At 39.0% G+C, this 22,516-nt stretch overlaps 1 protein-coding gene across 3 annotated transcripts in view; it reads left to right on the top strand.

The window, feature by feature from the left end:
• pgap6 (post-glycosylphosphatidylinositol attachment to proteins 6) overlaps positions 1-22,516 on the top strand; it is a 54,312-nt gene that overhangs the window by 21,678 nt on the left and 10,118 nt on the right. For all 3 annotated transcript variants that reach the window (XM_020527004.2, XM_048609408.1, XM_048609409.1), the window contains 6 exons: positions 2,536-2,653; positions 4,947-5,089; positions 6,226-6,404; positions 8,973-9,119; positions 10,088-10,204; positions 13,437-16,919. In XM_020527004.2, coding sequence (XP_020382593.1) covers positions 2,536-2,653; positions 4,947-5,089; positions 6,226-6,404; positions 8,973-9,119; positions 10,088-10,204; positions 13,437-13,733 — 1,001 coding nt within the window. In that variant the 3' untranslated portion in view covers positions 13,734-16,919. The remainder of the gene's footprint in view (positions 1-2,535; positions 2,654-4,946; positions 5,090-6,225; positions 6,405-8,972; positions 9,120-10,087; positions 10,205-13,436; positions 16,920-22,516) is intronic.

Below are 22,516 nucleotides of genomic sequence, written 5' to 3' on the forward strand. Positions count from 1 at the left end.
AGCTGAAGTAAGCTTTATGGGATGCATTTTCATCTTTTACTCTGTACAAATTGTGGGAATGTGCTCCTGAATTCATATTATGCATTCCAGCATATGAAGTTCTTGATCAAAAGTAAAATTTATCTGACTTCAGCTATAGAAAACCTTTCGCTCTTTTAACGCCCTTGATGCTATCAGTCTCCGGATATGCATTAGACACTACCAACAACCAAGCTGTGTATCTTTGTTCATTGTGGAATTCGTTGGACATTGTGCATTCCATTCTTTCTTATGGCTTGCCTCAAGCCTCCCTCTGCTTCATTCCAGTACTCTGGCTACTACGTTGGTGACGTTTCCTGCTGTTGACTGAACTGCAAAATATTATCAATTTTTCTTACAATTTCTACCATTGCTTCAACTTCAGTTCCTTGACTACAATTCCTTTTAACCCACTTGTGTAAAAACTTGCTCCATTTGCCAGGTATCTAACCATTGCATTTGTTGTCATAATGCCACCTTTCCTACCAATCCTTTAAAATGCCTGCCTGTCCCCTCAACCCTGTCCATCAATTTGCAGCACTTATTTTGTCACTTCTTCCACTCCAGAATAATTCTAGAGTTCCCTTCTCCATGCCTTTAATCCACCAACCTTTGCTCTTTCCATCATTGTAAAACACATTTTTCTTTTCAAGGGAGCATTATGAAAGAATTATTCCCTATGCAGTACTCTGATTCCATGATTAGTAATACTTTACACCTTCTTCCCTTTCTATACAAGTGCAAGAGATGCAACTCTTGCTCTTATACCCCTTCCTTTCCCATAATCCAGAATTCCAAATGCTCTTTCCAGGTCAAATAATCATTTACTGGTGCTGCTTCCAAATTAGAAAGCTGTAGTTGTTGCTTAATGTCGTGGATTATTGGTGAGATCAAACATAGCTTGGATGAGTGTTTTTCACTTTATTTCTCCACCCACCCCCATTCTGACCTCTTTGCCTTTTGGCCTTCTACATTCTTCTGAAAAAGCTTGAAAATTGAGGCTACTACTTTTTATTAGTGGGCAAAGCTTATCGTTCACTCTTGGTTCAACTTCAGTACCTTGATTGCAGTTCTGTCCACCCAAATCATGTAAGAACTATTCTCCATTCTTTGCTCTTTGCATTTGTTCTCCAGATTTTCTATCTATTTGCTAACCTCCTACATGCCAAGTGGTAAAATGAAGTGTCTCCTAATGGAGGCAGATTGATATGATTTGTTCTGTGGTCTGAAGCTCATGTTTACATTTGCATTTTGCCTTGTTCCTCAGCTTCCATGTGTGGAGTAGATGGCCATAATAGTCTATGCCCAGTGTGAATTCAGTTGAGTACTCGGACGAGACAGGGACCAGTATACAGAGTTCCAGGTCCAAAATTGAATTTCAGTATTATGGATCATAGCCATCCATTTTTTGGACAATTGATGTTAGTAACAATTGTTCTGTTGTCAGTCAAAGCTTCCCTTTTGCTTCTTTACTTGTCTTGTGAAGGTACTCCTTTGCCTTGTGTCATTGTGCATTTCTCTTGTTCTCACCTCCCCACTTCCCTGCCTGTGTACTTGCTTAAAATTTATGATGTTTCTAACCTCTTTCCAGTTCTAATGAGAAGTAATTGGCCCGAAACATTTAACATTATTTCTTTCTTCACAGGTGCTGCCTGATCTGCTGAGTATTTGCAGTACTTTGTTTGTTTTTGGTGTTCCAACATTTTATGTCTCTTGTCGCCAGAGTTTTATCACTGACAGAATTGCTGTGGGCCTGTTTTAGCTTAGCTTTTGCATTCTACAGGTGGAATGTCTCAGAAGTTAAGTTTAGGGGAGTACCCTGCCTGAGATTTCTGTCCAATACAAGAAATGAGACTCTAATGGACATCGGGATATACGTATATCTCTTTTAAGTGTGTATGGTATCTGGTCATCAAGGATCCAGGTTCTGAAGTCTTTTCCAGGCTATAATGATCTTGGGCTACATATATATTTCAGCAAGCTAGGAATAAAGTTTTCATTCACTCTTTCTTTATGAAAAGCTACTAAGTATGTGGGAAAGTTCAAATTAATAGCTTTTTGCCAGGATAGACTTTTAAAAAATCCCCATAAATATGAAACCCATATCTGACTTCTTCACATGCTATCTTTGTGTGTTGTTAATGTGGGAAAAAAAGCACTTATCTTTCTATGGTATTTCTATTGAAAAATTGAACCTAATCTGTTCAAGCATTAGAAGACTTGATATTTTTATAAAATAATATCAAATTGGTATACATAAGTGATGTGTTTTAGTATGGCAATATGCTGAGCTATTCTGAAAATTTACATCTGTAGGGTTCCCATATCCCATATTACTTTTGTACATTGCCAAGATAGAACAGATGTGAAAGAATATTCACTTTTGTTCTGAAAATAGATTTATAATTTCCAAAGACAAAATTCAGCGGATCTATGCCATGATTTTTATATTTCAAACTTGTATATTCAATACGTTTTTTCCTATTTTAGTTTTATAATATGTTTTTCTTTTCAAAGCTTTATCTTGGGGATACTTGCTTAAAATGAATTCTTCAACATTATCAAGATCCCTTCATGTTCCTTACCCAGAAACTAACCGTTGGTATCTCACTTTGCAAATCCTGTGCGATAAAAGGTGAGTTCATTGTTGATGATGAAGTAATGAATTTAAAATCAGTAGTTTTTAATTGATTTAAGTGAACCAATACTCAAAAATACAATTACTGAATGATGTATATGTTTAAATTTGTTCAGTTGAATAAATTTGTCCTGAAAAGCGTAAAGTTCCTGCCACCATAGAGTAAAAGGAAGAAGACTATTACTATTCTGTAGGTTATCTGAAGAGCTGAAGATGTTGGAGAGTGCTTTATAATAACTTTTGAAATGCAAATTCTGTTGTAATATAGGCAAATGAGACAGCCATTTCACATTGGGCAGAACTACAACCATCAGGGAAATAAATTTACCATATAATCTGGTTAGAGCAGTGTTTATTGATAAATGAATATTGACCAGGATAACGCCCCTCCTCTTAAAATCATGCTGATGGCCTGAAAGTTGCTGCCTGCAAGAGTGTTGGAAGCAGAGGTGATTCGTTTTAACGGAAGTAAATTTGCAAGACTTGGGATAGAGCAGAGGAATAACTCTAGTCGATAAACCAAATAAATTCATTTGTGTCATAATGATTCTTAGGTCCATAAGATATATAGTCTTTTATGGTCACTTCAGAAGACAAAACAGTTTAAAGGTTCATCCCAAAAGCTATGCCTCCATCAGTGCAATCATCTGCAGTATTTCATTGAAATGTCAACGTAAATTTTGTGCCTTTGAGTCGGGGTTTGATCACGCACCATCTGACTCTGGCATGAGTTCTAACATTGAGCCAAGGCATGGGAGTAACAAATGGAATTGAATTTGAATAATTATAAAGTACTTTAAGTGTGGAATAGACAGTTTTCCTCTGACAAAGATTCAGGAATGGAATTATTTGGTAAGATGAGTAGGTCAGTAAGTTGTCAAGAGACCATAAAAAGTCTAAAAAGGGATTCAGTTAAGTTCAATCATTTAGCAGGTATTTGGTAGATGGGCTGTGATGTGCAAAAATGTGTACAACTGCACTTTTGTAGGAAGAATGGCTCACGCAGTGAGTTTTGCTGCATCCACTCGGCTTCGTTGTTGTCTTTCCAGCTCCGTGATTTTGATTACACTGGGAACTCCTCCTGCAGGAAGTTGGGACCCCATGTATCTGCATCCTTGCTCCATTTCAGGTGGTAGCAATGAAAGACGAGCCAGAACCCCATCAGTTGACTCAGAGCCAGGACCTATCAGTCGATGTCCAGTGCTGATGGGTGTGCAGGACCTGAACTATATGACCGTTTTCAGCTCAGAGGTGGAGGTGAAAGTGTCGGAAAAAATGTGGCCAGTGACAGTAGTAAAGGAGCATATTGCCAGGACCCTGGAGACGATGTTGGATGGCGGTGACTGGAGGAGCAGAGAGGGTGACGTCTACGGAGAGGAAAAGATGAACTTTTGAAGCTGTTTTAGATTTAGTAATATCACTTAAAATACTAGATAAATTAATATTAATCATTTATACAATTTATTCAGGAATTTATTTTGTAATCCAAGATGGCACTGGAATGTGGCAACATTATCCTCTTTTCCTTGTACGTAGCTACAAGTGACAACATTAAATAAATCTAAGCCTAAATCTAAAATCTAAGAACAGAAAAGTAGGATTATTTAAATGGAGGGAGACTGCACACTGTATGGTACAAATGGATCTAGGTGAAAAAAATCATAAATTGCAATAAGTTACCATGCGGACATAAAGGTAAAGTGGCCATAATCCCAGAGGACCAGAGGGCTGCCACTCATTAGAGAGAGGCAACAAGTGGTGAGTGTAACTTGAAGCTTACTATGCGTAAGGGCAAAGCTGAGAAGGTGAGACCTTCACAGTGAACTCAACCAGTATGGGAGACAACAAGGTGCAGGGCTGGATGAACACAGCAGGCCAAGCAGCATCATAGGAGCAGAGAGGCTGACGTTTTGGGCCTAGACCCTTCATCAGAAAAGCCAGTATGGGAATTGAACTTGCACTTGTGGCATTACTATGCATTGCTTGAAATGCAACTGAACATTAAAAAATACTGAGGTGTGTGAACTGCATTTGGCAGGCCCACCAACACAGAACAGAAGATGCAGTTAATAGTAAGAGAAGTTCAGATAAAACTGATGATTCCGGGACTTGTTGCTCTGATACTTATCTCCAAACCAGGTTAAACTTGTTTGGAAAAGTAGCATGAATCCTACTAACCTTTATGATTACTCTTGTTGAATTTTTTTTCATTTATCATGAAAAGGGAAGAAGTAATTTTTGTAATATCAGCAAGTCTCTGAAAATATAATCACATTTTATTGTCTTTTAGCAATCAGACCTGTGGCAAGATTTCTGCTCTGGTAACTGTATCAGCTATTTTGAATCCCTGTGTTGGGGATTGTGGTGTATATGGAGAGTGCAGACTTCTTCAAACTCATGGATATCTTTATGCTGCATGTGTTTGCAAAGCTGGTAAGTTTGACTCTACAGAAGGAGGGAGTGGATCACTGATCTTGAAATTTAAAAATTGTAGCCATTTTGGACCAGTAATTTCATGGCCTCTCACCAACTGAAAGTCAAAATCCTCCTTTCTTTAGCCTTTCAAACTGATATTGTATGGCCCAGTAGAAAATAATTATTTCAAACTTGTTGTACAATCCATGTTTGGCCTGTGCATTAGAATTCCTGCTTTTGATTATTTTATAACATGGTACCTAAGGGTCTGGATTGTACTTTGTTTTAAGGGGTCATTGATCAAGGAGCTCCCTGTCCAAGATACCTGGTCAAAATGCCTTATTCCAGTAAAACATTAGTCTTGACTTGTGGAGTCCTTCTGTTCATTCTGTATTTTCTAAAACTTTATTAATAATCACAAGGGAATGTAATGGAGAAGCCACCGTTTTTACCAATACAAAATTTGCTGCTTACTCCCTCCTGAAAATTAGTGAAAACTGACTAAATATATGATTAATCCTTTTGGTAAGTGTAATTTGGTAATTATCCATGTTTTTTAAAAAAAGACTTTTGACGGGGGAGCGTTAAACTTAACTTTACTAATGAAATTCAATATTGAATTAAAATTCTAAATCAAATTCTGGTATGAGCTTTTGTTTAAGTTCATTGCTTCTGCTTGCATTATGAAGGTGAGTAAAGTGTTTTTATTACAGTAAGAGGAAGCTACAACAATACACCAGTTTGCCAGAATTACTCACTCGAATGACATTCCCCAAGTAATCTATAAATCATTCTGTAGGTCAGGTTGCCTATCTGTTGTTCTGACTGTATTATGTATCCCGAATCTCATATGCTGCGTAATGCGCCAGCGCCATTGAAATGCATTTTGAATGTAACTGATCAGCAAAGACAGATGGCTATGAGTAGCCATTGATGGTATTTTTAAATCTGCAGCAGTGAATGATGTTTGCAAAAACGTTAAATAATTTTAGCATGTTTGTATGTTATAATTATGAAACTATCAAGCTCTATTTTTGTATTGCTCTAAGATGTATTTTTTTTTATAATACTGTTGCTATACTGTACTGTTTTTGTTCATAAATTGCTTCCTTCATGTAGAATAATGATTTTGTTCTCATTTGTAAATTCCTTAGGCTGGAACGGATGGAGCTGTACAGATGATACCAACGCCCAGTCATACAGACAGCAATTGCTGGCAACACTCTTGTTAACTTTGAGTAATCTCATGTTCATCCCCCCAATTGTGATTGCTGTGCATCGCTGTTATTTTGTAGAAGCTTCCGTGTATTTCTTCACCATGTTTTTCTCAACGGTAAACTGAAGCATTAAATTTCCTCACTCTTCATAAAGCTTAATTTCCAATTGATAGGTGTATTCAAAATAATTTGCTTAAATGTTGCCTTTACTGTGATTACGTTATAGGGAGTCACTCCCACAGCAGGAAGACATTACTCCTGGTAACCAGCATCTAACATTTGCCTTTGGAAAGTAGTGCCCATGAATATGCTACCCCAACTTGTAAATTTGTTAACAGAATGAGAGAATTGCTAGCAAGGCCAGTGTTTAATCCCCATCCCTAACTGTCCTTGAGACTATAATAAACCATCATCAGTCAGGGTTGTGTAAGTACTCTTATGTTCTGTTTAATATCCAGAGGTTTGACTTGATTAGGATAATGGAATGATAATTTACAAGTCAAAACAGCGTATGACTTAGAGGAACTTGAGTTGGTGCTCCCCTGACCTGGCTTTCCTTGTTCTTCAAGTTGACACAGGATGCGTGTTTAGAAAGTACTGTCACAAAATCTTTGTGGGATGTCACAGTGGCTCAGTGGTTAGGACCGCTGCCTCTCAGCGCCAGGAACCCAGCTTCAGTTCTGTTCTCGGACGATTATCTGTTGTGGAGTTTGCACATTCTCCCTCTGTCGGCGTGGCTTTTCTCCGTGTGCTCCAGTTTCCTCTCCCTGTCCAAAGATGAGCAGGTTGAGTGGATTGGCCATGCTAAAATTGCTCCGGAGTGTATAAGGATGTACAGTTTAGGTGGATTAGCTATGGTAATGCAGGGTTACAATGGGGTAAGGGAGGTGGATCTGGATGAGGTGCTGTTTAGAGGGGCGGTGTGGACTTGATGGGTCGAATGGCCTGCTTCCACACTGTAGGGATTCTGTGATTCTTAGTGAGTAACTACAGTTGCCTTCTCATGGTTCACAAAAGGCCTTTTCATATGTGATTGGGAGGAATAAATGATTATGGTAGGGTACATGGTGCCAATCAAGTAGACGGTTATATTCTGCATGATTTTGAGCTATTTGAGTGTTGCAGGAGCTCAATTTTTATATTTGGATATGTCATTTTAGATCATCCTTCTCATCATATCATGTGATATTGGTGAAATATGATGCGACATGAGCTTCCCCTATCTTCAAATAAGCTTCATTGGGCTGTTGTGAAATCTGGGTTTTCTGAACTAAGCAACATGTCTACTTTGTTAAACCAATTTAAAATCAATAAAAAGTTCAGAAGTTTTGAAGTAATACTGGCATAGAAAATGGACTTTCAAGGTGCCATTTTGGGGAAAGTTTCTGCATGCTGAGGAGGGTGTAATTAATAAAATGTCAAAATACTGTGGATGCTGGAGATTTTGTACTTGAACCGAAAACATACAGGCCAGGCAGTGCATGTGGTGGGAGAAAAAGTTAAAATTTGAGATTGGTGACCTTTTGCAGAGGTGGCAAAGGTACAGATTTTGACAGGTTTAAACAAATGGGGGATGGGTGGAAAGTCCAACACTATGTCAAACTAGACTTGGCATGGGAATGTGTGTAATGTGATACACTGGGAATGACAACTAAATGGTATTGCTGATATTTACTTATGGGTCATTTCCTGTCTGTCATTTTGATATGAGAGGTGATAAGTCATAGAGATGTACAGCACAGAAACTGACCCTTCAGACCAATTCAACCACGTTGACCAGATATCCTAAATTAATCAAGTCCCATTTGCCAGCATTGAGGAGACATTTCTTCACCTAAAGAGTGGTGAGCCTGTGGAATTCATTACTACAGGAAGTAGTTGATGCCAAAACATTGAATGTTTTCAAGAAGTGGCTATATATAGCACTTGGGGTGAATGGGATCAAAGGTTAAGCGGGGGAAAGCAGGATTAGACTGTTGAGTTGGATGATCAGCCATGATTGTGATGAATGGGGGAGCAGGCTCGAAGGGCCGAATGGCCGCCTCTTGCTCCTATCTTCTATGTTTCTAGTCATATACCCATCCAGATGCCTTTGAAATGTTGTATTTGTACCCGCTTCCGCCAAGTCCTTTGGCAGCTCGTTCCATACACTCACCACCCTCTGCATGAAAAAGTTGCCCCTTACATCCATTTTAAATCTTTCCCCTCTCACCTTAAACCTATGCCCCTCAATTTTGGACTCCCTTACCCTGAGGAAAAGACCTTGGCTATTCACAGTATCCATGCCCCCCATGATTTTATAAACTTCTGTAAGGTCATCCCTCAGCCTCTGACGCTCCAAGTCAATTGTGCAGTGTGTGATTTTGGTAAAAGTATCTAGCTTTATTCACAAAGAAGATCACTTTTTCTGTAAAAATTCATTTGCTTCCATGGTTATTTCTGTTACTAGTCCATAAACGACTAGGTTTAATTTAGTTCTGTTTCATACACTTATCATGGTGGGATTTGAATTTGAGACCCTGGACTTCTAGACTAGGTCCATGTAAATAAGGCTAATGTATCTGATCTGTGTTTATAAAGAAATAATAAAATGGTGTGAAGAAACTGCTATTTAATATGAATTATTAGTGTGATAAATTTTGAACCACCAATTGAATGACAATTTTAAAAATGATTCCTTACAGTTTTATCATGCATGTGATCAACCTGGAATTGCTGTCATGTGCATTATGGAATATGACACACTGCAATACTGTGATTTCCTTGGTTCAGTAGTATCTGTGTGGGTTACAATTCTGTGTATGGCGAGGTTAAAATCCCTCCTTAAATATGTAAGTATTAACAATTACCTTTCATAGGAGTAGTTCTTGGATTTTTTGACCATATTTTGATGTTTTAAATAATACTAATAAAACGGAATTGTTTTCTCATGGAATATGACGAATAAGCAGTTTTTTTTATTTCTAATTAATGAAGTATTCATACCAATTTATTAGAACGTGACTAGTTCCAGCTTCTCATCAAGGCCGCTGGTAGCACTTCCTTTCTGTTTTTTTTTTAAAACATCCCTGGGCAGGTTGATACGGCACACCCCTGGAACAGATGGGACTTAAACTCAGGCCTTCTGACTCAGAGGTAGGGGCACTACCACTGCACCACAAGAGTCCTCTCTTTTTTGGTCATGAGCAAATAGAGGAATTAGACACAGATGTCAAGCTTTTTGAACGGAGGCTTTGAAAGCTGACAGGCTGGTTCAACCAGACTGAGTTATTTTGTTGAGCTTGAAGCCAGTAAAGCAGTCCACATTTTAAGGGTTGGTGTAGGGGAACATACTTGTTTTCTGTGAAGTTGTGCAGTGATGATTAGTATGGATTGAAATTCATTGTAACGACTGTCTTGTACTTTCACTTTACTTTCTGACTTGAAGTTGGTCACATCTCACCAAGTACATGCTGAGTTTGTCTTCAGAGAGATTGAAGAAGCAAAAGGCATGATCATTCACTTCAGATCCCAAGAGGATATTATTTTCACATGCCTGGGTGACTCTGTCATAGGAGCAGGTGTTAAGACAGTGCTGTAAAATCTAAATTATTTTGTTCTCTTGCTGAAGTAATAAATACCACTTAACTTGAGGGAGTAACTGCAGCAAATTTCAAAGGAATGAAACTCTGATCCTGGAAATTCTTCAAAAGTGTTGTTCAGTTATTTAGGATAGCAATGATATCTTAATATTAGTGTTAAACATTTCATTATTGAATGAGGTACATTTACACTACACTTTTTCTTTTTATTATTGAAGGTACTTTTTATTATTGGTTCCTTATTGATTGCCATGTCAATGCAACTAGACCGCCGTGGTCTTTGGAACTTGTTGGGCCCATGTCTTGTTGCCCTGTGCATCATGGTAACTGCATGGGTGAGTACGAACGTACATAATAAAGTATTAGTGGTTGGTTTAACTGGTATCATGCTCAAGCTCTAGTATAAATTACTACACGTGGACACATGTCAATAGATGATTAAACAAGACCCCACAGTAATTTTCTTCCAAAATGTCTTCCACTTTGCAAGCTTGGCTTATCCCCTGACCCTTTCCTATGATCATGTTCTGGATTGTCATATTGATGTCCTAACTGTACAACCTGCCTCATTAAGGGTGACACCCGAACACTTTTCTAAAAACCTTCTGCCAGTTTCATCCTCCAACTCTAACCAAGCTGCTATTGTGAGGGTGTTGTCATTGTTTCCAACTCACATCTGGGGAGCTTTTCCCATATTCCCTGCATCTTTCTAAAAACATTTCACTTTCTTTTATTTCTCTTGTATCTCCATTTTAAAATTCTTGTCTATCATCCCTCTGCTGGTTTCTGTGCCAGATATCTTTCCTCGCTTCCTATCTTGGGTTACTGATTCTTTATTTTCTAATTAAAATTGGCGTCTCAATCCATCTTGAATTTCTTCTCTTCATATGGTAGCATTTTGTTCTCCCTAAACTGTTCTTCTGCCATAAGTTGTCCTTCTATACAGCCACCTTCTTGATCTTGCTATCTTGCTGCTGTTGTCATCTTGGTAATTACAACACCATTTAGGATCACTACTTTGTGTCCATGTATTCTAGAGTGATAGGGGAATTTGACAAGTGAGGCATATACTCAATCTTGTCAAGTCAGTTCTATGTTGGATGCATTCAAATTTTGGCTTCTGAGGTAGCAAAAGTAGGAGCTATAACGGAAACACCAGAATGGAATATGATTTTCATGAGGACATGCTACAATTTGAGGCGAATAAATGTTTGAAAAATTACGGATGACTTGGACATTGATTAATCTCTTGCCTTGCATCTCATTACATGTTTTGAGCTCTGCTTTGCCTCTTTGTTACCAGGCTACTAGACTCACATCCAATCACAATGAGCCATAATTACTTTCTCCCTCAAAATTTGGGGTGGCTCAGTGGGTAGCACTACTGCCTCACAGCGCTGAGGATCCGGGTTCGATTCCAGCCATGGACGATTGTCTGTGTGGAATTTGCACATTCTCCCCCTGTCTGCGTGGGTTTCCACTGGGTGCTCCGGTTTCCTGTCACAGTCCGAAGATGTGCTGGTTAGGTGGATTGGCCGTGCTAAATTGCTCATAGTGTCCAGGGCTGTGTATGTTAGGTGGATTAGCCATGGGAAATGCAGGGTTACAGGGAGAGGGCAGGTGGATGGGTCTGGGTGGGATGCTCTTTGGATGGGTGGTGTGGACTTGTTGGCCTGAATGGCCTATTTCCACACTGTAAGTATTCTGTGATTTCTATGAATTGGGAAGATTGAAACCTTGTTTTTGGGAGCCCACATGAAAATCTGCTTTCCACACTAACACCACCCCTCTTCCTGATTTGCTGTCTCAGGCAGAAGTAGACTATTACTTTTGAGTTCCTACTCTTTCTTAAATCGCATTTTTGCCCTCTCATCCTCTCCATAAACAGCTGTTACTTTTACCGTTGTAATGTTGTATATTTTTAAAAAAACAATTCTGTTGTTGGACCTGGGCATTGCTGGCTAGGCCAGCATTTATTAGTTTCTAGATGTCCTAGAGAAGGTGGTGGTGAGCTTCTGCCTTGAACCCCTGCAGCTCATGTGTAGGAGGTAAACCCACTAAACTGTTAGGTAGGAAATTCCAGGATTTTAACCCAGCAACACTGAAGGAATGGTGATATAATTCTAAGCCAGGATTGTGAGTGACTTGGAGGGAAACTTCTAGGTGGTAGTGTTTCCATATATATAGGTGGAAATGGTCCTGAGTTTGGAAGGTAGTGTCTGAGGTCCTTTGGAAAATTTCTGTAGTGCATCTTGAAGATAGTAACAGCAGTGTGTACTGAACATCAGTGGTGGAGGGAATGGATTTGGTGCCAATCAAGCAGGCTGCTTTTTCCTCAATGATGTTAAGCTTCTTGAGTGTTGTTGGAGCTGCATCCATCCAGGCAAGTGGGAAGTATTCCATCACAATCCAGACTCATGCCTTGTAGATGGTGGACAGGCTTTGGGACATCAGAAAGTGAGTTACTTGCTGCTGTATTCCTAGCCTTTGATCTGCACTTGCTCTTGTAGTCAAGGTATTTATGTGGATAGTCCAGTTGAGTTTCTGGTTGATGGTAAACCCGAGATTGTTGAGAATGGGGATTCTGTGATGGCAATGCCATTGAATGTCAAGGTGTAGTGGTTAGATTGTGGTCATAGAAGGTCATTGCCTAGTGTTTGAGTGGTGTGAATATTAATTGCCACTTTTCAACCCAAGTCTGGATATTGTCCAAATCTTGTTGAATTTGAACATGGACTGCTTCAGTATGTGAGGAGACACAAATGGTGCTGAACATTGAGCAATCATTTTGCAATGTCTGCTGTTTATTAGCCAAGTCAGCTGCTGCAATCTGCAATTTCCTTTTCATCCACAGACTCAACTATTTCAATGCTTTTGCACAGTTTCCAGTATCCGGTGCTCCACAAACTTCAGCTTCTATAACATTCTGCTACTTCTATCCTATTTTGTACTTTCCCATCACAATTTTCCTTGCTGACTTGTAATGGTTTCCATATTGTTTCCCTTAAAACGCTGTGTAAAAACCCATCTCCTTGCTTTTGACTATTTTCTAATCTTTCCTCTTATGCCTTGACATCTGTTTATTCTTGTTCTTTAAAATTCCTAGGAATATTTTAGTGCACTACTGTCAAGTTGTTTCTTTTTTTTTTTTAAAAAGTCATTTCACATGTTTGCGTCTTTATCTTATGGTATTGAACAGGAGCAGGTGACAGACTTAATTTCCCACTACCCTTAAGGATTCTAAAAATGACACTTAGCATTTGCTTTCAGGCAATATTACTTCTGTCACAAAAATGGAAACTGCAGCAGGTTAGGCAGCATATATGGAGACATTAACTCTGCTTTCTCTTCACAGATGCTGACGGGCCTGAGTTTCTGTAGCAGTTTCTGTTTTTGTTTCAGATTTCCAGCACCTGCGGTTTTTTGTTCTATAATATCAGTTCTGTGCTTCTCTGCTAGATTTTATTTAGAAATGAATCTAGGTACAAATTTTACTATGCAAAACAAGATCTAATTTTATGGTTAGATAGTTGTCAGCAAGTCAGTAATTTTGTTTTATTCTTTCAGGTGTTTCGTGGCGTGAAGCAACGCCATTGCTATCCTCCAACATGGAAACGTTGGGTCTTTTTCTTGTTACCAGGAATAGGTGCAGCATTAATTGCTATTGCAGTGTATGGATTTCTGGAAACAAGAGACAACTATTACTATACACATAGCATCTGGCATATTCTTGTAGCTGGAAGTGTGGTATTTTTGTTGCCACCAGGTAAAAAACACACAAACCTCTGGATTTGGAAGCAGAAATTTACATGCGGATACCAGCTTTGTTCTGACGTAAAAGAAGACTTATACGTTGTTTGTTGAATTAATTAAGCTGGTTTAGATAGATTAACTTAATCTGAGTAAACAGATTATTTTTATATAAAATATCTATCATGGGGGAGTGTCTTCTTGAGTTTCTGCTATTGCGCTTTAAAATCATTGATTTTTGAAAAATACTGCTGAACACTTTTTTTAACATCTATAAATTTACGTGACATTTACTTCAAACTTATTGATTAAGACTTTGTCTTGAGAGATGCGATACAAAATTTTATAACTAAACAAAAGGACGTTAGACATTTTCTTAAAAAAAATTGATGCACTTATTTTGTCTGTAGTTAGTCCTAACAATACAAGCTATCCTACTTGATTTTAATTTTAGTTTCTGTTGCTCTGACTACAGTAATTTAGTTGCAGATTGGTTACAGCACTGAAGGGAGATCATTCACCCAAACTTGGTGGCAATCCAAAGCTTATTATTGTTTGACCAGAATAGCTGTGTGCAAGAACTTTATGATAATGGTAATTTAAAGGACAACTGCATTCAAGTTATGACCAATAATTTATTGTCCTAATTAATGTGCCAGCTATTTGTGCATGATTTTTGGTACACTACTCAGCTTTTTTTAAAATGAAGTGTTGTTCCTTGAATTAGTTGATCAATATAGGAGCAAAATGTCCTGATATAGTTGAAATATATTTGCATGGGTTTATTTGCTAATGACTCTCTGACTAAACTTTCTCCAGTAAGGCATGGTTACAAAGAGGCCAAGAATATCCCAAGTTAGATTGCTGATGTGTATTGAGTAAGCTGAGCTGACAATAGTCTAATACAATTGACTTCCATATTCCTAATGAGGATTGTTTGAGCTAGGCTTAAGTGCCTCTGACCATTTATGTTTTAGTTTGTAAATGTAGTTCCAGAAGTACTCAGGTTAGGCAGCATTTGTAGGGAGAGAAATGACATCTCAGTTGATGTCCTTTTACTTCAACAGTTTTGAAATCACAGTTCTCCTTTTGCATGAAGTCATTTTATGGCATTATTAGGGAATTAAAAATGTCCATGGAACTAAGCTCTTTGTAGTACATGATGGTAGAAAATTGCAGGCTGTGAATGGAGATGAGCGAGTTCCATTGCAATCACTAAATTTTGTTTTTATATTTAATTGAAACAGCTAGGAAATCTAGGAAAACTAAGGATACCATTTTTGAAAAAAAAAATTGGACTTCCTTGAATACGACTGCAAATGTGAGGGATTTTCAGCAGATACTTTAGTTTTTGACAATAAAAGATATCCACCTCGATAAAAACCTCCTTACAGCTGATTTGTGTTTATTCAAATTCTAATTAAGGAGCCACCATCATATTGTCACTTCTTCATCAATGTTAGTGTTCAGCTGAAATATTGTTCACAACTGAGTATTGAGGGCAAACAAGATTGGTTAACGGGCAATTAGATAATTTGGGGAAATTCAGTCATGTTGTCTGAGTATTTAAATGTACACCATTTACATTTAATGTCATACAGTAACACTGACCAAAGGCTTGTCATCAAAATATGCAAATAACTTAATGATATTTAACTCTTGGAAAATGGGCTTGAAGGGCTAGAGTCCAAGATGATTGCCAAAAATCTTTATTTTCTTAAGTGTTTTCAGACGATCTTGTGTGTTAGGATTCTCTTCCTTTTAGCCTCTGGTCTTGATCTGTTTTCTGGAGTATAAAATCAATTATTGACTCTGTAAAAGAATTGTTTTACTCTGTGCCATTCTCTTGTGTAAACTGTTGAACATATGCACCAGTTTGTCTAGGAAAAGGTGCTAAGGCCTTATACTATCTAGCATATTTCCAATGGTTGATTTGTAAAAACCAGAAACATTGTGGGGTAAAACTGGGTCTTGTAGATAAAAACATGCATTTGAGTTGAAGGAAGGATCATTGAGGCAAGTTAGATTTTCTGGTTTGAAATACTTTTGTGCTAAAATTGAATGTAGAAAATCTCAGGAGGATAAAAATGTCCCAGTTCTTCAAAAAAAACCCATCATGTTTGTTCTACAGATACTGAAATGATACTGATATACATTGTCAAAGGATATGTATGTTTCAGTTGTTGGTTTTGTCTTATACTCGGTGGTCAAAAGTTAGTCTTTCTTTGGTTCCATTTTCCTATTAACATGGAAACTGCCTTGAATTCCAAAAAGCATGCAACATTTTTTTAAAAAATGCAGTATTTCTGCAGTAGTTGTCCCCATATGAGCATTGCAGTTTTATTGGAAACATTCCTCATTCCTAACTCATTTGTCTTCATCTAAAAACCTTTTCCATTATTGGTGAGTAACAATATAATACGCTAAAGTAATTGATTTCCTTAAAAATCTTCATCAATAATATTCAAGCCTAAATTAATTCCATTGCTGCAGACAGAATCCTCTTCACCAGCATCTATACTGTAAAACATAGTTCACGATTTCATGTTAGGTCACCTTATCATGTTTTTTAACCAACTTCAGAATAACACGGTGCTTCAGATTGCACAATTGTCTCTCAACTTCACAAAATGGATTTAGAAAATTAAAGATACCTGAAATATTGAATTTTACTGTGGTTTTGATGTTAGTTTAATTATTATGGTAATCGTAATAGTTGATCTACTTTTAGAATTGACGGGTATGTTGTAATAACTATGAACTAGAATATACAATCAGAGTTGCAGAAGTTGCTAATTTCTATACAGCACAGGGAAAACAAAACAGCTTTTAAAAAGAAAATGTTGTAAAGAAACAATGGAGATCATGTCTTTACTGTGTTATGATATATTGTATGTATATTATGGTAAAGATTGTATGTATCATAAATTGTGGGTGGAAAAGGTTTCTTATTAAGCTGTCTTAATTTATTCTGGTATACAACACATTTTGTTACATAAAAATAAATCTAATGCATATAACGCTGTACATAGTTAGGTTGCTTTTAATGGGAATATATATTTTGGAATAATTTATTTCGGTTTAAAATTGTGCATGGATATGATTTAATGGTGGAAGCTTTGTATCATGTAATTTATAAAATGAAATGCCAGCTTGTAATAAATCTTATTTTGAAATTGTAATATGATCAATATTTTAATGGATTTACTAAAATTTTAAATATGCTCTTGTTTTGAGGTGGATTAATAACTAAAACAATTGAGAAGCCAGCTTCCAATCAGAAGGCCATATTCACAGCAGGTAGGAACAAGAAAGGGCAGAAACAGCCCTCTTGGGGGCATCCCATCTTTTAGATGTTAAAGGTGATACTGCCTCCTCAAAGCACTATATTGAAAATTTGAGGACATTGTTTTGTCGGATGAATATACACTTATTTAAAGACTGAATTAATATATGTTTAGATAATATTTGCTTTCCCGTAAATCAGAAGTAAGCCGTTTGTTCCATCTACTCTGTCCTGCCATACAATGAGATCTAGGCTGATCTGATAGTCCTTAATGCCATTTTCCTGCCTTTTCCACACAACTGTTGATTCCCTTATGATTAAAACTCTGTCTCAGCCTTGCATATTCTTAATAACCCACCTTCTTCTATTCTCTGCGGGAAAGAATTCTACAGATTCACTGCTCTCCTCATTCTCCAAATTCCTCCTCATCTCTCTTTTAAATGGGCGATCCCTTATGCTGAGATTCTGGTCCCAGACTCTCAAGTGGGATTAGCGTCTCAGCGTCTATCCTGTCAAGCCCCCTAAGCAATATGGTCGTCTCTCATTCTTCTAAACCAAATGAGTACAGGCCCAACCTACTCAATCTCACTTCCATAAGACAATGCCTCCATACCTAGGATCAACATAGTAAACCTTCTTTGGACTGCTTCCAATGTCAGTATAACTTTTCTTCAATAATGGGACCAAAACTGTTTATGGAATTTTAGATCCGGTCTGACTAGTACCTTGCATACTTTTAGCAAGACTTACCAACTTTCATACTTCATTCTCTTTGAAATAAAGGTCCTTGAGCTTCCTATTATCTTGGGAACTTGTATGGTTTAATTTTGTGATTCATGGACAAGGACTCCCAAATCCCTTTGCGCTGCAGTTTTTTGCAGCTTTTCTCCAAATTTAATAATATTTCACTCCTCTGTTTTTCCTGCTGAAATGTATAACCTCACGTTTTACTATATTGTATAGTAAAACGTGAGATTATACACGTGAGGTTATCCATCAGCCAAGTTTTTGCCCATTCTGATTCCCCTGTATACTTTGTGTTCCTCACCTCTTGTCTTCCCACCAGTTTTTGCCATCTGAAAACTTGGCAGTAGTACATTCACTTCACTATCCCAGGTTACTAATATATATATATGTGGTAAATAATTGTGGCTGAAGCATTGATCCCTGTGGCTCTCCACTAATTACAGATTGCCACCTGAAAATGACCCCATGTTTGAACTCTCTCTTCTGTTGGTTAGCCAATCCTCTTAGTGCTAATATACCACTCCCAACATCATGGACTCTTAAAATAGTCTTGTACGTGGTATCTTGTATAATGCCTTTTGTAAATCCGAGTATTTTACATCCACTGATTTACCTTTATCCTGCTTTTTACCTCTTCAAAGCATGCTAATAAATTTCAGGCATAGTTTCCCATTCATGAAGCCATGCTGACTCTGCATAATTATGTTATGTTTCTGAATGCTGTGCTATTATATCTTTTATAATAGGCTATTAATTTCCCAATGATGAATGATAAGCTAATTGGCCTGTAATTAGTTGTTTCTTTTTTGACTCTTTTCCTTTTTGAATAAGGTCTACATTGGTAGTTTTCTAATACTCTTGGACTTTTCCAGACCTATGGATTCTTGGACGATTACTGCCAGTGCATCCATTACCTCTGTAGCTACTTCTGTTATTATCCTAGGACAGAACACATCAAGTCAGGGGATATTTTGGCTTTTATCCTGAATAGTCTCCCTATTACTTCTTCTATAGTGATGGCTACCTCCTGCCAATTTGATTTTCCCAATCTGAGTAATGATTAATGTCACCCATCAAGAATAGAACAGTACAGCACAGGAGCAGGTCCTTCGGCCCACCAAGTCTGTGTTGACCGTGATGCCATTTTAAACTAATCTCATTTGCCTATATATGCTCTGTATCTCTATATTCCCTGCCTGTTCATGTGTCTGTCTAAATGCCTCTTAAGCTTTGCTATTGTATCCATTTCTACCACCTCTCCTGGCAGCAGGTTCCAGGCAGCTACCACCCTCTATTAAAAAAAAACTTTCATCATACATCTCCTTTAAACTTTCCCCCTCTTGTCTTAAACCTGTGCCTCCCTCCTACTTTACATTTCCACTCTAGGAAAAGGACTCTGACTGTCCACTTTATCCATGCCTCTCATAATTTTATAAACTTCTGTCAGGTTGCCGCTCAGTCTCTGACACTAGTGAAAACAATCCAAGTTTGTCTGACCTCTTCTTACAGGCTAATCCAGGCAAAATCCTGGAAAACCTCTTTTGCACCCTAAGCCTCTACATCCATCCTGTAGTGTGGTGATGGGAACAGCACACAATGCTCCAAATGTGGCCTAACTAAGTCTTATAGAGCTGCAATATGTCTTGCCAACTTTTATACTCAGTGCCCCAACGGATGAGGGCAAGCATGCCGCAGACCTTCTTTACCACCTTATCCCTTGTGTTACCACTTTCAGGGAGTGTGGGGGTAATGGCATAGTGGTAATGTCTCTGGGCTAGTGATCCAGGACCAGTGCTTTGGGAACACGAGGTCAAATCCCACCATGGCAAATAGTGAAGTTCAAATCCAATAGAATCTGAAACATCAACTTGCACTGTGGGATAAAAGGGAGCTTATGAAATGGTATACTGCCATTTTTACATGGCCTTATTCTCCTAGTAATTGTCTTAATGTATAGCCACTGGTTATGGAATACTGCCACATGTGGATTCTGCATCTTCTGATTCAAGATCATTTCTTGCTATCGTTCATATTTTGTCACATATTTTAATAAAACCTACCCACCTGTATGCTTTTATTCCCAGTTTTCATAGTCGGTATAGTTTACTCTGAATATCATTATCCCACTTTTACAATTGGAGTTATGCTCAATATTACTTTATTAAAGCAAAATGCACTATAAGCTACTGCAAAAGAAGTAGCTATATTATATTCACAACCATTAGTTTGCTTGGACCTATCCAAGAATCAGACTGAAACAGGTGGTCATCCTGCTGCTTCCCAACCTCCAGCTGCTGATCACACAACCAGCTGAGCTAGCCAACTCTGCCCTGTGACAAGTCACCTTATACCTTTCCATACACACTGACAATTTCCAGTGTACGGCAAATGAGCAGTTTGATCACTGATGGGCATCGAAAATGTATCAGCTAGTTTGATAAATTGAGCATCAACATTTGCTTGTATCTCCTTGGAAGGAGGCTTATTTCTTGCGCACTTTGACCTCAGGTTAGTTTGTTCAGGATGCTCATATAAACTTACATTTATTCGTTCAGAGCTGGGTGTCACTGGCTAGACCAGCATTTATTACCCATCCCAGTTGCTATCGAGAAGTTGGTGCTGAGCTGCTGCCTTGATCTGTCGTAGGTAGAACCATAATATTGCTAGGGAGGGAATTCCCATATTTTGACCCAGCGACAGTGAAGGAGTGGCCGTATATTTTCAAGTAGAGATGGTGAATGGCTTGAAGGGGTTTTGCAAGTGGTGGTGTTGCCATGTAATGCCCTGCTGCCCTTGTCCTTCTAGATGGAAGTGGCTGTGGGTTTGGAGGGTTGGTGTCTAAGAAGCCTTGGTGAATTTCTGCAGTGAATCTTGTACATAGTACACACTGCTGCTAAGTTTCTGTGGTGGAGGAAAAGGATGCTTGTTTGTGATGTGCCAAACAAGCAGTCTGCTAATTTCTTGAGTGTCATTGGATTTGCACCTATCCAGGCAAGTGAGGAGTATTCCTTAAGACTCCTGACGTGATGCTTGAAGATGTTGGTTAGGCTTTGTGGAGTCAGGAGGTGAGATACTTGCCGCTGTATTTTTAGTCTTTGACCTGCTGTTGTAGCCACTGTATTTATATGGTGAGTCCACTTGAATTTCTGGTCACTGTCAAAACCCCTAAAAATGTTAATAGTGGTGGACTCAGTGGCAGCAACACCACAGAATGTCAAAAAGTGGTGGCTAGATTGGCACCATGTTCAAAGACAGTCAAGCAGACTGCTTTCTCTTGGATGAGTTCAAGCTTCTTAAATGTTGTTGGAGCTACACTCATCCAGGCAAGTGGAGAGTATTCCATTACAAGACTTGTGCCTTATAAATGGTGGACAGGCTTTTGGGAGTCAGGAGGTGAGTTACTCGCTGCAGGATTCCTAGTCTCTGAGCTGCGCTTCTAACCACCGTATTTATATGGATAGTCCAGTTCAGTTTCTGGTCAGTGGTTGCCCCCAGAATCTTGACTTTGAGAGATTGTGATAGTAAAATGAGTCATACAGCATTGAACCAGACCCACTGTGTCTATGTTGACCAACAAGCACCAAACGACACTAATCCCATTTACCTGCACTTGGTCAATTGTCTTCTATGATCTGGCATTTGAAGTGCTTGTCCAGATGTTCCTTAAATGTTGCAAGAGCGCCTACTCTACTACCCTCTGGGGCAGCGTGTTCTGTATTTCTACCATCCTGTGAAAAAAATGTTTACCTCCGATTCCCTCTAAACCACTTACTCCTCATCTTGAACTTATGCTCTCCATGGTCTTAAACATACCTGCCAAGGGGGAAAGATTATGATGGTCTAATCTATCTATGTCCCTCATAATTCAAAGAGGCAATGGCTTAGTGGTATTATTGATAGACTATTGACCCAGAAACTCAGCTAATATTCTAGGGCGAAAGAAATAACACAGTGTGGAGCTGGAGGAACACAGCAGGCCAGGCAGCATCAGAGGAGCAGGAAAGTTGATGTTTGGGGTCGGGACCCTTCTCCAGAAATGGGGAAGGGGAAGGGAGCTCAGACGTAAATCGAGATAGGAGGGGTGGGGCTGGAGAAGGTAGGTGGGATGGTCATAGGTGAGTGCAGGTAGGGAGTGGTGGGGATTGGTCAGTGAGGTGGGAGGAGTGGATAGGTGGGAGAGCAGATGGACAGGTTGTGTCAGGTCAAGGAGGCGGGGTTGAGAGGGAGGGTTGGACATGGGATGAGGCCAGGGGTGGGGAGATTTTAAAACTGGCGAAATCCATGTTTAGGCTATTTGCCAAAGGCTCCTGAGGCAGAATATGAGGTGCTGCTCCTCCACTTTGCAGGTGGCGTCATTGTGACACTGGAGGAGGCCCAGGATGGACATGTCACCCAGGGAGTTGGGTGGGGGGTGGTGGTGGGAGAGAGTTGAAATGGTTCGTGACTGGAAGGTGTTGTCGTTTGTCATGGAGTGCAGATGCTCTACAAAACGGTCTCCAAGCCTCCGCTTGGTCTCACCGATGTAGAGGAGGCCACATCGGGAGCAGCAGATGCAGTAGATCAACTTGACAGATGTGCAGGTGAACCTCTGTCTATTGTGGAAGGTTTGTTTTGTGCCTTGAATGGAGGTGAGGGGGGAGGTGTAGGGGCAGGTGTAGCACTTCCTGCGGTTGCAGGGAAAGGTGCCGGGTGTGGTGGGGTTAGTGGGGAGTGTGGAGCGGACAAGGGAGTTGCAGAGAGAGCGGTCTCTACGAAAGGCAGATAGGGGTGGGGAGGGAAATATATCTTTGGTTGTGGGTCGGATTGTAAGTGGTGGAGAATGATACGTTGGGTGCGGAGGTTGGTAGGGTGATATATGAGGACA

The sequence above is a fragment of the Rhincodon typus genome, chromosome 21 (genome assembly GCF_021869965.1).
Source record: "Rhincodon typus isolate 14 chromosome 21, sRhiTyp1.1, whole genome shotgun sequence".
NCBI lineage: Eukaryota > Metazoa > Chordata > Chondrichthyes > Orectolobiformes > Rhincodontidae > Rhincodon > Rhincodon typus.